Here is a 20,075-nt window from a genome sequence, read left to right on the forward strand (position 1 = left end):
ATGCTAGAAACTGAGGCAAAAAGTCAGTGACTAAGGTCTACAGTTTTTCATCCCACATATAGTCTTGTCATAAACGCAAGACAACGTGCAATAGCAAGGTAGTGTATTTCTAGGGGGAAATTAAACAGTGCGCACCGAGGGACTCTTACCTGATAAAGTGAAAGCACGGAGGAGCTGTGCAGCCAAGAGCTGTTAGATAGCCACGGTGTATAAACAGTCTCTGGGGACCTGACTACAATCAACTCTGTGCTACTCATACAGCAGAGCCAATTAGAAAGATGACTCGCAATTTCAGAAGCTTTTAACACCCTCAGTCTCAGGGCACCAGCTGGAGGTCAGTAGTCATGCTGGTGTATAAGAGTGTGAATTGTTCAGCATGTCTGCTGCACCAATTCCAAAAATTACATTTTTTTGGATAAGATATGCTCATTTTTTTTCCTCCTTACTGCCCCAAAGGCAGCATTTAAGCCAAATTTTGTTACTTCTCCTCAAATGAACTCTGGCTAAATAAATACAGAAAAAGATCCGTATGTTTTTAATAAAACATGAGAAACTCAAAGTCCCCATAAGTACCAGCAAAATTGTCCTCTTTCCACCCATGGGAGTCTGTCTGTGTGACAGATTCCCACAGGATCCCTAGAAACTTCACTCCAGAATCCATGAACTTTTAATGCCTGTTATGAATCCTCAGCTGTGCCACAGGCACAGCACTGCTGAGAATGACAGCGGCAAGAAGGGATGTGCAGCGATATTTGCAGGATTTGAATAAGCTCCTGCCACAAGGCAGCAAAGAAGTGAAAGAAAGAAACATCTACAGATATTTCTGGCAAAGGAGTCAGTCACTTGTGCTGCACTGGGTCCAGCTGTGCCCTCTGGCTAATGCCTGTGACCCACGCTGCCTGCCTGCGGTAGGGCTGTGTCCTGGGGCAGCACAAGGAAGCCCTGGGCACCTGCATTTGCCTAAAGGCTGGTGCTTCCTGAAGCCGGGGCTGCATCCACCAATGCTTCACTTCTAGGTGACTCTCAAAAGGCACAGGTGACTTTCTGCGGCGGGGGTCACTATCCTGGCACTGTTACCTGGGTGAAATGGGGGAAAATCACTCCCCAAATGCCTCTAGATGTTTTTCAGCAGCACACACCAGTCACTTTTCCTCCCTCACTCTTCCATGTTACCCCCCACACCTCCAGATGTTACAGAGGGAGTGTCTCTGCTGCCTCAATGTTATACTTCACGTTTCAGCAACCCTTTAAGTCAGACTTGTATTCGAACTAATCCGTCCTACTCAAATACAACCCCCCACCTCCTCTAGTTTCAGACACAGGCTTTATACCTTGGCTACGACAACAACAAAATGTGTTCTTGATTTCTCATAGTCCAGGGTGACCCCTGTTTTGATGCGCAGGACACCACTGTGACGGTCTATTGTAAACTTATTAGCATGGATGTTCTAGAAGAAAAGAAGAAACAGCAAGACATTACAGGTATGGAAATAAGATTGCCGTAGGGATTCATCTTTTATTTCATCTGCTAAGGGAAAAGACTAGAATAATGATATGGTTTAGGTGAATAATATATTTGATGAATTTCACCTCTGTGTGTTTATGAACAATTCATGAACCAACCACAAGTCTCTCATTATTCAGAATAAATCAGTTACCTGCAATGTAGATTTTTTTAATCTTTTAGTATTTCTTTGTGAAATCTTAAACTTTGGTTAACACAGTTCACCGCATAGAAAGACGTAGGAAGGCTTAACAGAAAAAAAAGACAAGGGGAAAAGGAAGAAGAAAAAAGGTCTTATCCCTCAGTGTTTCAAAGTTCTACTAGCTTAAAAAAAAGCAGGAAGTTTGCATGCATAGACTATTGTCAATAGAGTGGTGTTTTGGTGATTTTTGCGATATACAAATAAAACCTAAAAGACGTCTGATTTCCAAGAAGGCCTAAAAAAAACCTGTTTCCCTCCATTCTTTTGGGCTGGAGATATCTATAAACACACCTCCATTTGGGTAACTATACACAATGGCCACTGTCAGATAATCTTGGCCTTTTCAGTAGACATCCCCACCTGCCTACATCAGACATTTGGAGAGGGTTTTCGTCTGTGCATATTGAGAATTCCCAGAGATTGTGCCAAAAGACATGGCAACATTTTTTTTCGACAAATACACGTATTTAGTAACCATTTTGCCACACAAACATACCAACTAGACATAAAATTTTGAAATTGCCGTTCCTTGGATTCATAGTCTATCAGCTTACTGGAAAATCCCCTGTGCAAAACTGAATCCCGCACATATTGTATATTAAATGGATCATAATTGGTGAAATCAAAACTAAATTTCAACAAGGCACTCAAGGTGTTCTTTTCACAGTATGCCCAAGCTCTTAACAGGATTAGCTTTAGTGCTATGTAAATATCTCCCAACTTATTTCCATATTTGTACCCAAAGTAAATATTGCAACAAACTGGTTTTGGGTTTGGGTTTTTTCTCTGTTGCCTCTTGAATAAGGGGAACTGCAGCTAATCTGGACAAAGCTGCTTATACAGGAAGAAGGAATTTGAAGGATATAATGCAAAAAGTTGCCCTTTTGCCATGCAGAAAGTCTGTAACACAGAAAATTCAGCTTTAAATACGGAGCGCTTTCTGTTCTTCCCCAGTGAGCAACACCTGAAAGGCTGGTTTCAAGCAGGCATGGCTTCATCAGTGAGAAGACTTAGTACTTCACATTTCACACTGTGATCCAGGTCTCAGTTATGTACCAGCCCACTGCACTGAAGTGCATGTTTGGGTTTCCAGTGCATTTTGCTCTCTAAAGAAAGCTATTTCATGCTTTAGAGATCCTATATGCATACAAGATTACAAATTAGACTTGCTCTCCCCATTACTCCAAAGAAAGGGCCAATAAGAGCCCTGCCGCGAGGAGTCCTGCTGGCAAGCTTAGGAGTGGCAGTGGCACCTCCAGCTCGTCCTTCTGCCTGCTGGGCTGCACTTGGCTGCTCGTACTCAGACAGTCTCCATTTTGTCAATGCTTGTTTTCTTGTGCACAGGACAAAATTGGTCCTACAGACACCAGTAGCAGGCTCAACCCTCAACATCTTTTGTAACCTGATTTCTGAGAACTCAGTAAATGAGAGATGATTTTTGAAGGTACAAGTAATACCTTACCTGCAAGAAATAGGTGATACTTCCTCCAGAACCTGTGTCTTTATCCACTGCCTCGATCTTAAAGATACTGCTGCCAGAGGGAGTGTTCTGTGACCAGAAAGAGTTACCAGAGTCACACAGAAGTGGAAAACCAGGTGAGTTAGAAGAAATGAAAAATGAGCGTGCTAGGAGGCAGCAAGAGAGTGATGGTAGAAAGAATATAAATGCAAACCAAAGGAAACCAAAGAACAGAAAGAAAAGAGGGAAGGGATTAAAAATGGAGGAAACTGGAGAAGAACAAGAAGGAAGAAAACCTTTTTGGAATAAAAATGACAGGAAATCTCAGCTAAGACAGAGCGCATCCTATTCCCACTGAAGTAAATTCTAAAAACTCCCAATGACTCACATCTCGAGCTTACCCACAAAACCAGCACACCTTAAGTACCTACAGACTTATTCCCTAAGTTTGCATAAATATCTACCCAACTGCCAAAACAAAAGAATGCAAATTAGTCCTGCGCATCATCTTATTTTACTGAAAACATACTAGCTCCTTTTTACATCCTATTGAAATATACTTCCAGTATGCAAAGGATCTTCACCAACCTCTGGAACTTGGACTATGTAAGGTGTATTGATGAATTCCGGGCTCTCATCATTAGCATCCATTACAAGGATCCTGACTTTTTCAGAAACCTGGAGTAGAATATGAAGAACATATTATGACTCTAGCTGATTTTCAACATGTACCCGTTCATTTGCCTACTAAGGTGCAGTAAAAGGCAATGAGAAATTATGTTGTAATAGAATATCTTTGCACTACCAAAATTGAGCACATAAAAGAAAATACAGAAGAATCCCATAATCCAGAAGAATTTGCTTTGGGGAGAACACATAAATATCTCCAAACTAAATAAGGAGTCTCAGAGTACTTTATAAATTACAGATTGGGGATAATTTTCAAAAGTCTTCTTCGTTATGGCATTCAAGATACCATGATGGATTTTGTGAGAATACATAAAAGACTGTAAAAGTTGGTACCTGACAGCCAAGAGCATTCATTAATGCCTCATTTGATATCATGATCCTAGATTAACAGCATGCATAATTTGGATGTGCAAATACATGCTACTAATATGTAACAATCCACCTTGAACAAAATATGTTTTCTATTTCTAAAAATACAGAAGCAAACATATTTGACCAACTAAACTTCCCAGTTGTTTGCAAGTGGACATGTGGATGTGATCCCATTATTTCCTATTTACAGGGGTTGCCAGAACAGTTGTGCCTATAGGATGCTGGCACCTCCCAAACACTTGTTGTGCTAATCTCAATTAATTTGTTTGAGATGAGGAAGAGCTCAAGAGTTATTCTGTCTTGTGGATTCTGTCTTGTAAGAGGGTCCCACTTTTGTGGCCCTGGTCCTCTTATTGTCAGACTAATATCCTGGCTGTGACAGCATTCATCTGTAAAGCAAAATGCCATGGAAATTTGTAGAACTAGGATTGGATGCCTGTGCAATGCCTCAGATAAATCCTTAATGATTCCAGATGATCAAAGCTTTATTCGACAGAGACAAGAAAACGCCCATACCCTTAGTCTAAGGAAATCTTCTTAATGTCATGCTAGAGAAACACTGCAGGTGTGGAAGGACAGTCAGCTCTTGGGTATCCAACACTAGTTCCTATGAAGTCATGCATTTCTCCAAGAAGCCTCCAGTTCTTCCTTAGGTATGAATCCTACTGAGCTGACAGTGAAGCTTCATAGGAAGCTGCTGTAATTCTGCAGGGCACTAAGTCAGACTTTCAGTTCACACGACATTGTAATTATCCTCAAATAGCTGAGCAAAGAGCTGGAGTGAGACCTGAGTTACTGGGAGTTCAGTGGCTCTCAAAACAGGAGGTAAGACTCTAATGAGATTATGTTTTCTGATAAAATGAGATAGTCCCTGTAAGGTAAATTAATAGGAGGATGTATGTGGGGACAGACAGTTTGACAAGCTACAGCATAATTAAATACTTACTGTACTCAGGCCATCTGAAATACTGACAATAACTTCAATTTCATCTTCCTTCTGTAAACCAAGAAAATGCTTTTGTTAGAGAGATGGTGTGTTTGCCCCGATTGGAGAAGGGACTGCAAGTTTAAATGTATCTCAGCAGATAGATGAAAGCAACAACTAATACCATGAAGCAATCACAGCAGAGGTTACGAAGACCCCCTCAGCTGCGGGGCTCCTTGGACTTTTCTGTGGCTACTGTCAAGAGACAGTTGGTCTGGGAATCCCTGTTGCCCTGTAAAGTGCTAGTGAAAATCAGTCAACTTTTTCAAGAAACGCTCTCTAAAAAGGCACGATTGGTTCAAAATTCTTCTGTCTCAGCACACAGCATTTTGAAGGGTTTACTAAGTACTGTGTGCCCTTCCCTGCAAAGGAGACAGGAAGGGTTCAGTGCCTGTGTTCCCACAATAGGCCATTTAGACCATTATTGCTGGGAACATCTTTAACCCAACAAGGTTACACGTGGGCTAAAGGGTTGTGATGCAACTAGAGAAGTGTCCTGGAACACTGCTTACACAAATCTGTACTTCCTCCTAATGACAGAAGAGTCCCCTGTCTGAGGATCAGAGGACTCTAACTGCCCCTAAACTCTTGATGGGGTGCAGTTGGGGGAAGATAGGAACAAAGAGTAAACTTCTCTTTTGGCAAAAGCTGGACAGACAGCTGCTAAAAAAATGGATAGCGGTGTCAGTGGCACAAGTCAACTGGAAAACAACTTGATGGGTGAAGTATAATGTTTCAGAATTGCAAAGTATATTAGATGTTTCAGGGGCAAATAAGTTGGCATTGTCCCTCAAAGCCACAGATCAAATTAAACTGAAGGAAATTCCACTAACACTCAGCATGGTGCCATTTCACTGTACCTCTCTATCAAGCTCCTCGATCAGTGTAACATTTCCAAGGCTTTTATCAACAGAAAAGTAGCGTCTTGATCCAGCTTCATAAGCCAGGCCATACGTCACAGGATCTCCTTCTGGATCAGTTCCATTCAGAGTGTACACATGGGTACCTGAAAAATTGGCATGCAACAGCATTTCCCTGTGGTTACTTCAATCAGTGAGTATTTCACTGGTCTGTTCCTTAGGAACTTATCTCCGCTGCATCTGGCAAAGCTTTTGTGAGTCAAACCCACTTACTAGGAAATAGGGATAAGTAGACAGCTCAATAGTCCTGACTGACACTTTTTAGTCTACTGGTTAAACCGAGTTTATCAGTGCTGGTTTCTCTCACTTCAGGCCCTTTCCTGTGGAACCGCACCTAGATCAATACTGTTCACATCATAGCGTTTACACAGATGACAAGCTCTTGACCAGCTCTCAGCCCAGGTGAGAAGTGATGCTGTTGTATGACTGTGTGACAATCTCAGAAGTACCAAAAGGTCCTCACACACCTCTGCTCTATGGGAACAACAGACTTGCAAACTAGGAGGCAGAGGATGTGTCAGCTGAAGGCAGTGCTCCCGCAAGACTGGACCCAGGCTCTGAAGCTCAGGAGATGCAAGGACATTTGCAGACTTTTCCACTTTCAGAACTAATAGATGCAAAAGTCTTCTTTCCTAATTCGCTCCCCCTCATTAGCTCCCGCTCATTAAATTCTCTACTTAACACACCCACTCATGCTCATACCAATGAATAAATTCTCTAAACTCATCAATGTATTTCTTTCACAAGCTGGGGAAAGAGAGATTGTTATTTCTATTTTTAAACATTTGAGAAATTGGTGCCAGTTTTTCCAGTAAACTGACTTTGTTTATCAGAAGTGATACTTCCTGGGGGAGTTATAACACCCACGTTTCCAAAACATGGTGAGGGTTTATTAGTATTATTTTTTTAAACTTACATATCTGTTATTCTACTGCGCATTAATATCTTCACCCAAATAACTTCAAGCACTTTAAAAATATCAGTTAACTGAGCCTGAAATATAAAACACTGTTGTTGTTTCCTTCCATTTCGCTATGCCTTGGGTAAGTTACCTGAGATATCCAAGGTGCAAAGTTTCCAAACAGAAATTCTGCTTTACATCTAACAAAGTTCCCTGAATGGGAAATGGCGTAGCCAAGAGACTCACAGGTTAGTAGTGAGTTTTGCCTGTGCATGGGACACAAAGATATGATGGAAGGATTCCTGCTAAGAAAGTTAGCACAATGTTAAGGAAGAACGCTGTTAAAGGGAACCCAGACAACTCTAGTTTTAAACTACTCTGGCCCTGAGTTTCAGAGATTTTTAATTCTGTATTCAAAAGTTATAATCTTTTTCTCATATCCTCTCTGCAGTGATAGAGGAGTTTTTCACTGACCAGATCCATAAGCTTCTGTTTAACTCTAGGGCTTTGGTTGATGTCCTGCCCACAGCACAGACAGGTCAGCTTCTCAAATCTTTCCTCAGTTTGCAATGCAACCTTCTGCTCCTCATTTGCTTATTCCTTGGCATGCAAGATGTGAAGCAGACAGATCAGCGGGCTTAATGGACATGCAACCTCCAGGCATCAGCGGTGATACTTAGAAAATTGTCTTCTTGAAATGCCTGTCTTCTTTGGATAGCAAGAGATTATGCCAAGCCACATGACATCTGTGTTCATGTATGAGTAAACTCTCTTATGATAATTACCAGGGCAAAATTTGGGCAACTTTGTACAGAAAAACGTTCACTCTGCAAAAACCAGTGGCCCCACAGGAGCACAAGCAACTGACCCTTTTACGAGCTGGCCCAGCCAGCCAATGAATAGTCAAGATTTGCAAAACAGGTTCACAAAACTACAAAACATGTTCCACATTTTTCTTGGACCTTTCCCACAAAACAGAGTAGAAAATAAAAACACATCTGTAACTGAGATCCCCCAAAATTATTAGGGAAAGACAATGAGTGGTGTGATGAGACACTTCTCTGATTGTAACAACTGAACACTGTAAGTACAAAGAAATGCAAGGACAGGAATAAACTGGAGTTGATATAAAACAGCATCCTGAAAGGACACCTGCCTCCTGATATAACTGTCTATATAAGAGACAGAAATTTCTAGACTGTTGAAGGTTCTGCAGCACCAGCAAAAGATTTGTCTTAACATCACAACCAGGGCCAAATGGAGAATTCAGGTGTCAACTGCCAGCGCGTCACTGACATCATTATCAATACAGTGCTTTTCTTCAGCCTTTTTCAGTCATTAGAAGTTTTTACTTCTTAGTTGCATTTCTGCCCTTCTTCTTCACTTTTCCTGTTCCTTCCACTTTATATACCGCTGGCTGTCCTGCCTGTTTCTAGCTCGTGCGGGTGTCTGCAGCAGCTGCTGAGCAGTGCTGCCTGTGCAGTTGAGAATCGGGATGGACACCACAACCCGTGTCTGGGGTCTCTTGGAACCTGTGGGTGACAGTCAGGCAGACGGTCCAGTGCTGTGACTGGGGCTGCCCTGGACGACCAGCGCCGACAGTGCACGGACTGCAGACCACTCCTCAAGGATGGCAGGGCACATGCTAGAGAAGAACAGGCTGTGAAAGTTTAGGTGAATACATTTGAACCTGGTCTTGTTCTTCCAGTCTCACAATTTTCTCTCCTACACGTTCTAGGAATTTTCTTACAAGGAAAATAGGAACTTTCTTGCTGCTGAATGTGAGAAGGAAGATTGATAGTGGTACAGACTGAGATTATTGAGGTTTCCGAGCAGGTAATGCAGGACATCATTGATCGTTACACTGGACTGTTTGCTTCCTAGCTAAAGCTGGTACTTTTTCATTTTTCATAATACAGGACACTTGTCTGCCTTTTAAATTGGATTGTGGATCAAAATTTCTTTTCTGGCTCATTATAATTCCTAATTTTCTCTGAATTGTAATTTCACTGCACAATACTCTCCATATCATTAACAACCTGGGAACACTTCTCAGTGCAGTGTTAATGCCAATTAAAAATCTCCTCTCAGTGTGCTGCCTCCACTTGCTGAAAAGGAAATAAATGGAAAAAAACCCAGCTAAAATCTTATTTGTGAGTAGCAAATAAACAGCCTCTCCCTGTCAGAAAGATAAGGGAATAGAAGAGGTTTTACCCAGGGATATAGGAAATGCCATGTAAGGGCCCTGGCTGCAGTAGCTGGATGCTCCGAGTACCATGGGGATGGCACAGCAGGCTGGGATGGGGAAGTCCCAGGGAGTTACATGCTGCTCCCTGCTACGGCTGCTTCCCAGGACCCACGCCAGGCTTTCACTCCGTTTTCCTATTCCATAGCAAAAGCTCTTTGCTCCTGCCACTCAGGCTGAACGGCTGTCCCATGATGCCATTGCTTCATTTTACTTAATTTCTGACTTCAATTTATTCATAGCCAGCCTCTCTCCATGTGCTTCGGGGCTGGTTTTGCTCTCTCACCAAAGACACGCTCTCCCTGTCTGCTGTGCGACACTCGACAATCAAATCCCCTCCCTGCCAAGTTAAACAAGCCAAACACATTTTGGACTCATGCTCAGTCCCCACGTCGTCCTTTACCACCATAGCTGACATCTGTTAACAAGATGCAGAGAGGGACATCCATGGCCATGCTCCCAGGACAGGACACCTCTGTTCCCAGTGTCACAGCAAACACCATCTCACCCAGGGTTAGGCGCCTGCTATCCACCTGTCCCAGCCAACGGCCTATTTTCCCACCAGGAAAGGTGATGGACAATTAACGCACAGCCCACAGAGGGCTGTTCTATGCTGCAATCACAGGGGAACTCAGGCTCCTGGAAGACATGGACCATACAGCAAGACTACCACAAAAAGGGCTCCTTTCCCACTCACTACCAGCTAGCCTGGGCAGCTCCTGCTCCCTTCCTGCACCCTGGCACACTGCGCTGGCTGGCAAAGCAGAGACACGGCCAGGACAGACAGCCCAAATGCCATGGCTGCTACAGCTGCAGCCAAAACTGGCCCCACAGCTGCAAGCCCCTGCAGCAAGGAGAGGGGGGTTCCTCAGCAAGCGCTCGGCGTGGGACTCGAAACACCACCCCACGGACAGCAGCAACGCGGCCCCAGGGCACCCACAGCAACCAACCCCATGGAGAAGCCGCCTCAGGGCAATTTTCTGTGTCTGCAGTTTCTGTTAGAAGCATAAAACCAAAAGCGGAGGCTGTAACACCTGCGCGCCCCCACTGCATCTCTGGGCAGTGCTCTGCTTGGCGGGGGCTCCCTGCTGTGCAGCGCCAGCTCTGCTGCAGCGATGCAGAAGGCAGCCTCCATTTAACAGCTTTGTTCCGGCATCTCCTGCCTTTCCTAGGGGAGGGATTTTGGTTTCTGTAAAAAGTTGAATATTTTTGCACCTTCAAAAAATTTAGCCTTTCTGGAGTCATATGAATGTCTTGGTGGGTCTCTAGACTTCAAGACACAATTTGGGCTAAATTGTCCATGTCTGTGTCATTTCTAGTCAAAAAGGAATAATAATTTTAAAAAGCAGCATGTTAATTCTTTCACTCTGATATTTTTTGTGACCAGGAGGGGTGGAAATAAATTCTGGTACGAAAAAATTCCTTGTGGGTTCAGCTACTATGCCTGTGACAGATGAAATCCAGAAACAGATACAGAAAGGTGACAGAGCACCAGGGTGCAATCACTGAGCGCTGAAGGAAGGACCAGGAAACACAGTAGCAGGGACTCTCACCAGTTTGGGGGTCATCAGTTGGATCAGGGTGATAGAAACAGGGAAGGAACGATGGGTACCAGAGGGCAGAAGAGGGCTCTCCACAGCCAGCTGTGAATGACGGGAAGAAAGGAGACCAGCAGCATGTAGGAACAACGGGGGAAGCGTGAAGGATGGAGGGGCATGACGTGGTCGGTCAGACAGTGGTAGGTAGCTGGCAGCTGTAACTGCCGCTGCAAACTGGCTTTTAATGGGGCATAGGGCATACCTGGGGACATGGGGAAAAACAGAAAGGAAAAACACAAGGATGAGAGGCATGCAAAGATCTCCAGAGCACCGATGATGCCTGGCTTTGGGAGAGTAATGAACTTAGGCCTTCTGAGTATGCTTCAATCCCTTGCTTTGCAGCTGTTCCCAGCCCCACTCTGTCCCCGCTATGAGGGCTTACAGGGATTAATGAGGTAAGATGAAACAAACAACCTGAAATAGCATCCCACACATGCCTTAAGACCTTGATTAGGAGCACACGTACATTTTGTATGTACACAGGCAACTCCTTGCAAAGAGCTAATCACCCATCTGCCCTGCCAAACAGCCACACAAGCTGCAACTGGATTTTAGTTCATAACTTTTCCCATTCTTCTAAAATCTGGCACCGTGAGGGGACGCTGTTCTGGCCCTTCTTACCTCGATGGGTCTCATGCTCTGCAGCAATAAATGGAATCTGGGAATCTGTGGATACCTTCAAGCTTTCACACAGAAATAGTATTTGCTGCTTTTATGACTACTTATGCCAAAATGTATGTAACTTGGTATATCACAACTATCTGTAAGTAAGCACAATTGCACAAGGGAAAAGAAGGTCAAGTTAAGGATGATATAAGCACGATAATGTGATTTTCTTGACTTTGATGCGTTCATGCAGCTGCAGCACTGCAATTTCTCTTTCTAGGGTTACATAGAGAATCCATTGTCTCCTTTTGGTGCTCCAAAACGTTGCATGTCCCTAGCCTACAGATGCCTGGGAACATAACTAACATACACCACCTTGCCAACTGTTTGTAATCTCGGTGGGGACACAGACTGTAAAATTGCTGAAGGTTTATTAAAGCTGCTGTTCATGGCATTGCTCAGATCAGACACAGGCTACTGCCAAGAAAAGCATCCTGCCTATGACTCCAAACTTTATGTAAGCATAGGGAAGACCTAATGGCAACCTGCCCATTTTTGCAGCACCTAAGCCTGAGTGAAGCCATCCAGAATCCAACATACAGAAGTGTTAATTCCCCTGTTTTGTCACCGATCATCCTGTTCAAACTGAAAGACAACTGCTGGTGCCATTTGTACCCTCTGGAAGCCTCCGTGCCAAAGCATCCCCGAGGGGCAGCTGTGCTGACACGGGCAGTGGGTAGCAGCAGCAGTTTGCACTGAGCAAACCTCAAGCAGCCACCTCCTAAGGGAACTTCCCAAAGTGCTTTCAGAAGAGAGGACCCTGCACTACTTACAGTTTTTAGTCAAGGTGTTCTGGGAATTAGCCCAAAGAAGCACTGGCAGCTGCATGGCAAATCTACCACATTTGGACTTCTCAAAAGTAAGCTCTTACCTCCTTTTCCCAAGGGTTTCTCTAGGCCCTTTGCAAAAGCCTAAACTCGATGCCTCCTAATCTTTCACCTCAGAAACTGCTTCTCTCTTGTCTTTTAAAGCACATTTATGCGGCAAATTCGAAGTACAAGCCAGCCAATGTAAATACATGTAAACACATTGTGGATGAAGCCAGCAGGCATGAGGCACTGAAGCTTGCGCTTTATCACTGCTGCAACCAAAGCATAAACTCCCCAGGGACCTCTACGTACCTAGTCTGGTTGCTAATGTTACAAAAGCACATGCAAAAGCCCATCACGTATTCGTCCCTATTCTTACTCAGGCTAGTTACAAAAGTGCTAACGCAGGCTTTGACCCCTCACACTGTTGTTTCGCTGGCGTGGCATGCATACTCTCCTTTTCCTCTGCCTGCAGCCCCAGACCAGATGCACTGGGTCTCAGCGCTGGAAAATTACTGCTGTGCTTTGCTGCTGCAGGGAGTGCTGTCATCTGAGGGACTGTCTGGTGCAGCAGTCCTGACAGGAAGAACATTTTTGACTGTGTCGCGTCCCTGTGCCATCTTTAGGTCCCCGTCCCCACGCAGGTGGCTGGAGGTTGCCAGCGGTGGCAGGGAGAGGCCGATGCTCTGTAAATGCCTGCGAGCTGGCACCACACCAGGGGACGGGAGACTGATGGCAAGCAAATTGTGCTGCCTGCAGTTCAAGTGGCGGAGTTGGCAAACACCACCCCAAACAAACAGAGTCGGGGTCCCATTTTGTGGCTAGCTGGCATTAGGAGACTTATCTACACTATTAGATAAGTGGTTCCACTGGCTAACCTTACTCCTGCAATCAGCAGAGCTGCATGGATTCCCCAGGCTGAGCAAGTGTGGATTCCTTGTGAATCTGGGCAGAAGTACAACAAAAATCACAGCTTCTTGGTCTGCCTCTGGATTTTGCAAGTGCCACTACATTACTGTTGGCCTTCAGCTTAAGTTTCCACTTAAGCTTGACCGAGTTTATAGCAAATCCCTGCTGCATCATAAGCAAGCTCTTTTTAAGTTCATCGCCTAGATGCGTCACTTCTACGCTGTGTGCCATCTTCTCCCCCTCCTCTTCTGTGGTTGAGCAGGCAAAAAAATCACTGCTTCCCAACCACCCTCTCCCCACCCCCTAACATGCCCGGTGTGGATCTGGGCTGGCATTAACACCACTGGGCCAGAAATGGAGACTTTGGGCAAACCCCAGGCAGCTGCTTCCCAAAGCAGTGAGTGACCCTGGTCATGTTTAGGAAGGCAATGGTCTTCCCGAGGAGGCTGTGCCCTCTGGATCCTTCCCTCACCCTTGCCTCCCACAGCTGCCTAAGCCCTGGGAGGGGAGGGTTTTGGGTTCACCCCTCCACGCAGCCATCTCTCTCCTCTATGCAGGAGGCAGCTAATAAATGGGTGCTCTGGTACTCAATTTGCAATAGTTAAACACTTTTCTGATTTAGCCTATAAAAGCTACAAACGAACAGGAGCAAATGTTAAACAAAACCTCAGTGCGATGTTTGAAGAAAAGGTGGTGTTCATCACTCTAATATATTTTACATAAAATTTTTTAAATGTTAGGAAATTATTTTTCCCCCATGGAAAAGATTGATTATAAATCACCTTTTTGTTCTTATTTAATTTTTCTTAATGCAACTACAGTTATAAGAAGCATAAACAGATCTTCCTCAAAATGCTGAAAGCTAAAAAATGTATCAGTTTTTGAATTTTCAATAAACCAAAGCTAAACCTTTTTAAAAACCATCAGTTATTTAGACAAAGCAATTTTCACTCCAAGTAGAAACATTTTCTACCATTTGTACCATAAACATGAAAAATGTGATAACTGTTTAAAGAAAATCATGCCTCTGTTACTTTTCAACGTACAGCTCGTTTTTACGAAGGCTAACAACATTACTAGCAATTAGGCTTTCTTCTCATAAGCATTTACAGAATTGGTAAGAAGTCCCTCACCACCATAAATTTATTTCTGACCCCAGAGGTCTGTGCTCTGATGCTGTGAATAGGTTGGTGGACCAAGAAAAGGGGAGCTAAAATTCATGTCTTAAATTCCATCTACAATTCAGATATGTAATTTTAAATCGAGGCCAATTAAAAGCTTGCAAGAAAAACAGTAAGACCACAGTATATAACAACAACCTACAAAAGAATATACATTGCTAATCTAAAGACCAAACAGCTTTAGCTTCACAATTTAAACATAGCCATTTTAATACTGACCCACAGGTGTGTCCTCCGAAAGGCTGAAAAGTGCCATGTTCCCATTTGTGCTTCTGGCTCCATTATCAAAGAAATAGGGGGCATAATTTGCCTGAACTGCAATTAAAACAAAACAGAAGCCAAAGAAAAGCATTTTGTAGGTGGCAGTTATTTGGTTTTGTTACCTGATACTCAGTAAACATGAGCTGTTTTGGGAATACTAACAGCGCGTAACATACTCAGTTGCTGCAATGAACTTTCAGAACTATATCTGTACAGATATTTTTAATAAAATTACTTCTACATGCCACTCTGTCAGTATTCACACAGCAGCAAATAGAGAGAGTATATGGGGAAAAAACCCAACCAACGGAAACAAATCAAGTAACAGGATCTCTCTAAAATATCTCAAACAGTTACAGACAGCTTCACTGCAAAATTAACCTTTTCAGCTTGCAATGACTTTACACCTCTCCCCTACTCTGCACATGCAAGTCTGAAACTTTCCCAGTGCCTCGGTACCTTACCCAGTATTCTAAGCACATTCTGTCTTAAAATTATGCCTACTGCATGAGCAATTAGCCATAATTAAATAGTTACTTACTTGCTGCCAGACAACAGCAAACAAAGTTAAAAAAAAACAAGAAACAACAAATTAGTTGTCATTCTACTGACTGACTGTTAGAGATTCAAAATAGCCCATTTGAAACAAAACTCCAAACGTATAAACAGAAGGGTAACATTTGCACAGGGATCAGTTGCCACGACAAATATTTCAGGACAACATTACCACATCAGTAAGGAATACTACAGGATTTAAATTTATGCTTGTACCCTCCTATATTTTTACTTAACAAAGTGATTATTGTACTCACCCAGGCAAATGTGCACCAAACTGAGAAATAAGGAGGGAGTGAAACGCCTTACATGCTTCATCCCCCTGAAGAAAGGGCCAATTTCTTCTCTGTTTCAAGGGCTTGGGGTTTGGTGTTTTGTTTTTTTTTTTTTCCCTCTCTGAAAGGTCCAGGAAAGTGTCCTTCAGACCGATGTGCAGGAGAAATGTGCAAGAGGCAGTAACAGATGCTAAGATGTTAAGCGGATGACACGTCTTAATTTCTGAGGAATTTAAAGAAGCTCCTTCCTACCACCTAATTAGACCAATTACTTTGCAGGGAGCTGTGGGACTCATTTCCGAGACAAGATTTGGAGGAATCAGTGTAACTCTCATAGGTTCTGCTGTTAGTACTGTATTTGTGCTGCTCAAACACACGAGTCAGAGACAAGCGAAAGTAGAAAGTTGTTTTCTTTCTGAACTCTGTCTTTAATTCTACAAGACAGTCCTCTATTTTTGAGAGCTAAAAAAGGTTTCTCTTTATTTTAGCTTTGGTAGTCTTGGGAAACTACAAAGGAAGAAAATCTAATGTTAGCAACAAACAGTAAACATGACTGTTGTTGTTTTAAAGGAAACAATCACATTTATGACAGTAAAAAAATACACAAAATTGCATACTAAAAATGCAGAAGTCAAAACTTTCTTTTCATGAGCTGGCCTGATCATTTAACTCTTAAACTGCATGAATTTCTGAAAGCATCTTTAACGTTCAGCAGGTAATTTTTAAACAACACACTAAAAAGCGTGTTTAACCACCAACACATGGTAACAAAGGTAACAAAAGGTAACAAAGTAGCTTTTTTCCATTGATCGTTTTGGTTTTCTGCATATAAAAGGTGCTTGCACTAATTTAAAATATATTTCATCCGATAAATTATAGGGTTAAAAAAACAGCCACTGTGGGAAGTTGTTCACAGACAAAGGTTTTGGCTGCTTAAAAGGAACTTCATCAGTAGTAATAGGTAGCCTCCCATCAAGAAGATGTTTACATAGTGGCTTAGCTGTTTAAACTTGACCTGAGGCAAAGCCCTTGCCCTTTAAGGACGTGTTAATGCAGTTTTCTGTTTTTTAATTAGCAGCCTGCCTGAAAGAAACGTCTAAGAAATTAACCAGTCTTAGAGTTCTCCATTGCAATGCATTGAAGTGTGACAGGAGCTACGCCTCCTCCCAGGGGCAGAGCCCCTTGATGCTGGCGCTGACTGCATGCAGAAGGCTGCTGGTGGCATGGGTGCCTCCGCCCTGCTAGCCCATCCCTTGAACATGCTAGCCCATCCCTTGGCCACGCCGAGTGCATGCTCCGTGGGATGCTACAGGTAGGTGACCACCCCTCCCTTAAGGACAGGCCTGGGACAGAGAAAGGAACTGCAGAGCCAGGAAGCAGCGTTAGGTTGGGCAACGGTGGGGATTTTTTGGCTCCCTAATTCATCCATGTGTTTTATTGTTATTTGCTAAGGTTTTGGAAGAGAGGAGATGAGTGTTCCCAGACATGACCTTATAGGCAGAGGCTCTCTTCCCAGCATCTCCTTGCAGGGTGCAGAGCTAAAGGTGGGCAGCGCTCCCGGGCCAGCTTTCATCACACACATAGGGGAGGGATGTGACGGGCAGGTTCTGCATATTTTTCCTGCAGAGGCAACTGGCAGTTAGATCCTGCCGCATATTTACCCACCAGCTGGTGAAACTGCAGGGTGAACGAATGACGGAGGACGCCATGGGAGAGAAGTCTTTGCTGCCAATGCAGTGCTGTCATGCTCCCGCGCTGCAGACAGGGTGTTTCTGCACCTCTGGATTCCCCTGGACCTACGGTGCTGCTGGGAGGACACCTCTGCCTGCAGAATAAACCAACTGTAAGGCTCCCAGAAGGGTAGAAGTAAACGCTTGTGCACAATATCAACAAAACTCACCAGCCATAGTGGAACTTGCCAGAGAAAAGTACAGAGAGCAAAAGCCTAAAAAGGCTCCAAAAGGGATTAGACAAACTAATGAAGATTAGGTTCACCGGTGTCTCAAAAATGTGACAATACAGACACAAACCCTGGCTCAGTAAGGCACTAAATTACCACCTGCCAGAAGCTCGAAAGTCAAACCAGGGGAAGGCTCTTTGTCATTTTGATCTTTTTGTAACCACCTCCCACAAGATCAGACCTTTGGTGTGACTCCGTATGACTGTTCTTGTAGAGCAGTGTTTGCAAAGGCTCCATGTGGAACCAACATGTGACTCCAGCGGTGGCCTGTAAAGCTCAGGGGAACCTGCATCAGGCAACTAAGAAAAACAAATGTATTTTTAGTGCGTTTAAATTCACAATATGAGGATCCAAAGCTGAAAATTATGTGGGAGGGGATACACATAGAGAAGACAGATAAAAACATAATCCCTGTTACAGATTTAACCATGCCACCACTGTCAAAAGTAATATTAAACCACTGATAAAAATCACAGAAATGCACCTGCATGGTGCCCAAAAGGAGACATAAATAGCACGTAAATGTCCTCTCGCCTGCCTCCTCAATCTGTAACTAACAACACTTTTTTCTGCAGAGTATTTTCCTAGAAAAAGTGATGGAGAGCTCTTGTCAAAGTTAATAGCTGTCTGTTCCCCTGGTTGCATCCCCTGGGGATCTAAATCTCTAGGGCCTGTAGCTCCAAGGAAGCAAAATGTCTTGCTCCTCCTGAATTTCAATGAGTTTGAGCTCTTAATCCCCTTAGAGTTTGAAAACCTAGCTAATATGCGTCTATGCACACTCAGATACATACCTAACACAGCAACACTCTGACAGAGTATTTTTTTCTGTCAGAAAATATTCTTTGATCAAAGCTAATACAGCTCATGGAGACAAGCTGAGTTTGACGAATTTTCTCCTTGGGAAGAAAAGGGGCCAGAGGAGGTTTCAGGAGGGCAATATATTCTGTCCCAACAGTTTTAGGAATGGAAGAATCCCTCTTCTCCATGTAGAAGAAACTTTCTATTTCATATGTTTTTAGCATATCAAGTAGCAAGAAACATAAAAGAAGAATGAAATATACCCGTCTGATCTGAACCAATTCGCTTCCCAGGATATTCTGTTTGTTTACTATTCAGTATGAAAACAAATCTAGAAGGATCCAATATTTTCATAACAAAAATTCTGGGTTTAGGTCACTGATTAGCAATATCTATGAGAGTTTGTTAGACAAACCAAATTTTTAGTAAAATAAAAGTTTAACTGTTGAAGGATGGCACCATAATACAATGAATATTTTTGCAGACTTCACCCCTTCAGTCCTCAGCCTGGGTGTACCAGTGCAGCATGGCTGCAACTGCTGGTTTGCGCACTGTGAAGCCCCCTGGGATGCCCCCAGGTTTTTCTTTCCCCAGCACAAACCCATACCCCAACCTGAAACCAGAACCTTCCAGGGCACAGGGGCCAGACATAAAACTAACCACACACAAGCCCCTGCCATTGCCTGCTCCCTTATCTCTCTGAGCCTTTGAGAATCTTGGAAAAACCTGGCCCCCAACAGGTTTACTTTTCTTAGCTCTAAAGCCCAATGGAAGCCTAAAACTAATAGACGTCCGTAACTTAGTATGGCTGACAAGAAATAGGCTTCCACCAGTACTGAGAGCTGCCCTTTTTCTGTTTCCACATCCCTGAATATGCAAGTCGCAGGCTGTGGTGGGTAGACCCTAGCTGGACGCCACGTGCCCACCAAAGCTGCTCTGTCACTGCCCTCCTCAGCTGGACAGGGGAGAGAAAATATAACGAATGGCTCGTGGGTCAAGGTAAGGACAGGGAGATCACTCAGCAATTACTGTCACAGGCAAAATAGGCTTGACATGGGGAAAATTAATTTAATTTATTACCAATCAAATCAGAGGAGGATAATGAGAAATAAAAACTAAACCTTAAAACACCTTCCCCCCACCCCTCCCTTCCTCCCGGGCTCAACTTCGCTACCCATTTCTCTACTTCCTACCACAGGGGGACGGGGAATGGGGGTTGTGGTCAGTTCATCACACCTTGTCTCTGCCACTCCTTCCTCCTCAGGGGAAGACTCCTCACACTCTTCCCCTGCTCCAGCGTGGGCTCCTCTCTCTATGGCGCCATAGGTCCTACCAGGAGCCTGCTCCAGCATGAGCTTCCCATGGTGTCACAGCCTCCTTGGGACATCCACCTGCTCTGGCATGGGGTCCTCCATGGGCTGCAGGTGGATAACTGCTCCACCGTCAACCGCCATGGGCTGCAGGGGGACAGCCTGCCTCACCGTGGTCTTCACCACAGGCTGCAGGGAAATCTCTGCTCCGTTGCCTGGAGCACCTCCTCCCCTCCTTCTTCACTGGCCTTGGTGTCTGTAGGGTTGTCTCTCTCAAATATTCTCACTCCTCTCTCCCACTGCAGTTGCTGTTGCACATCTTAAAATATGTTATCCCAGAGGCGCTACCACTGTTGCTGATGGGCTCATCCTTGGCCAGCGGTGGGTCTGTCTTAGAGCTGGCTGGCATTGGCTCTATTGGATGCTGAGAAAGCTTCTAGCACCTTCTCGCAGAAGCCACCCCTGTATCCCTCCT

General features: G+C 44.0%; 1 protein-coding gene across 14 annotated transcripts in view; it reads right to left on the minus strand.

The window, feature by feature from the left end:
- The window catches only part of CDHR1 (cadherin related family member 1), an 83,008-nt gene that overhangs the window by 32,793 nt on the left and 30,140 nt on the right, over positions 1-20,075 (minus strand). For 8 of the 14 annotated variants that reach the window (XM_074592234.1, XM_074592235.1, XM_074592233.1 and 5 more), the window contains 7 exons: positions 17,198-17,353; positions 14,661-14,751; positions 6,073-6,218; positions 5,174-5,224; positions 3,754-3,843; positions 3,169-3,255; positions 1,332-1,448 (listed from right to left, as the gene is read on the minus strand). In XM_074592234.1, the coding sequence (XP_074448335.1) occupies positions 1,332-1,448; positions 3,169-3,255; positions 3,754-3,843; positions 5,174-5,224; positions 6,073-6,218; positions 14,661-14,751; positions 17,198-17,353 (738 nt within the window). Of the gene's footprint in view, positions 1-1,331; positions 1,449-3,168; positions 3,256-3,753; positions 3,844-5,173; positions 5,225-6,072; positions 6,219-14,660; positions 14,757-15,514; positions 17,016-17,197; positions 17,638-17,673; positions 18,324-20,075 lie in introns of those variants that run through there. The other 6 variants (XM_074592241.1, XM_074592238.1, XM_074592237.1 and 3 more) reach the window with 6 other exon arrangements.

The sequence above is a fragment of the Larus michahellis genome, chromosome 6, assembly GCF_964199755.1.
Source record: "Larus michahellis chromosome 6, bLarMic1.1, whole genome shotgun sequence".
NCBI lineage: Eukaryota > Metazoa > Chordata > Aves > Charadriiformes > Laridae > Larus > Larus michahellis.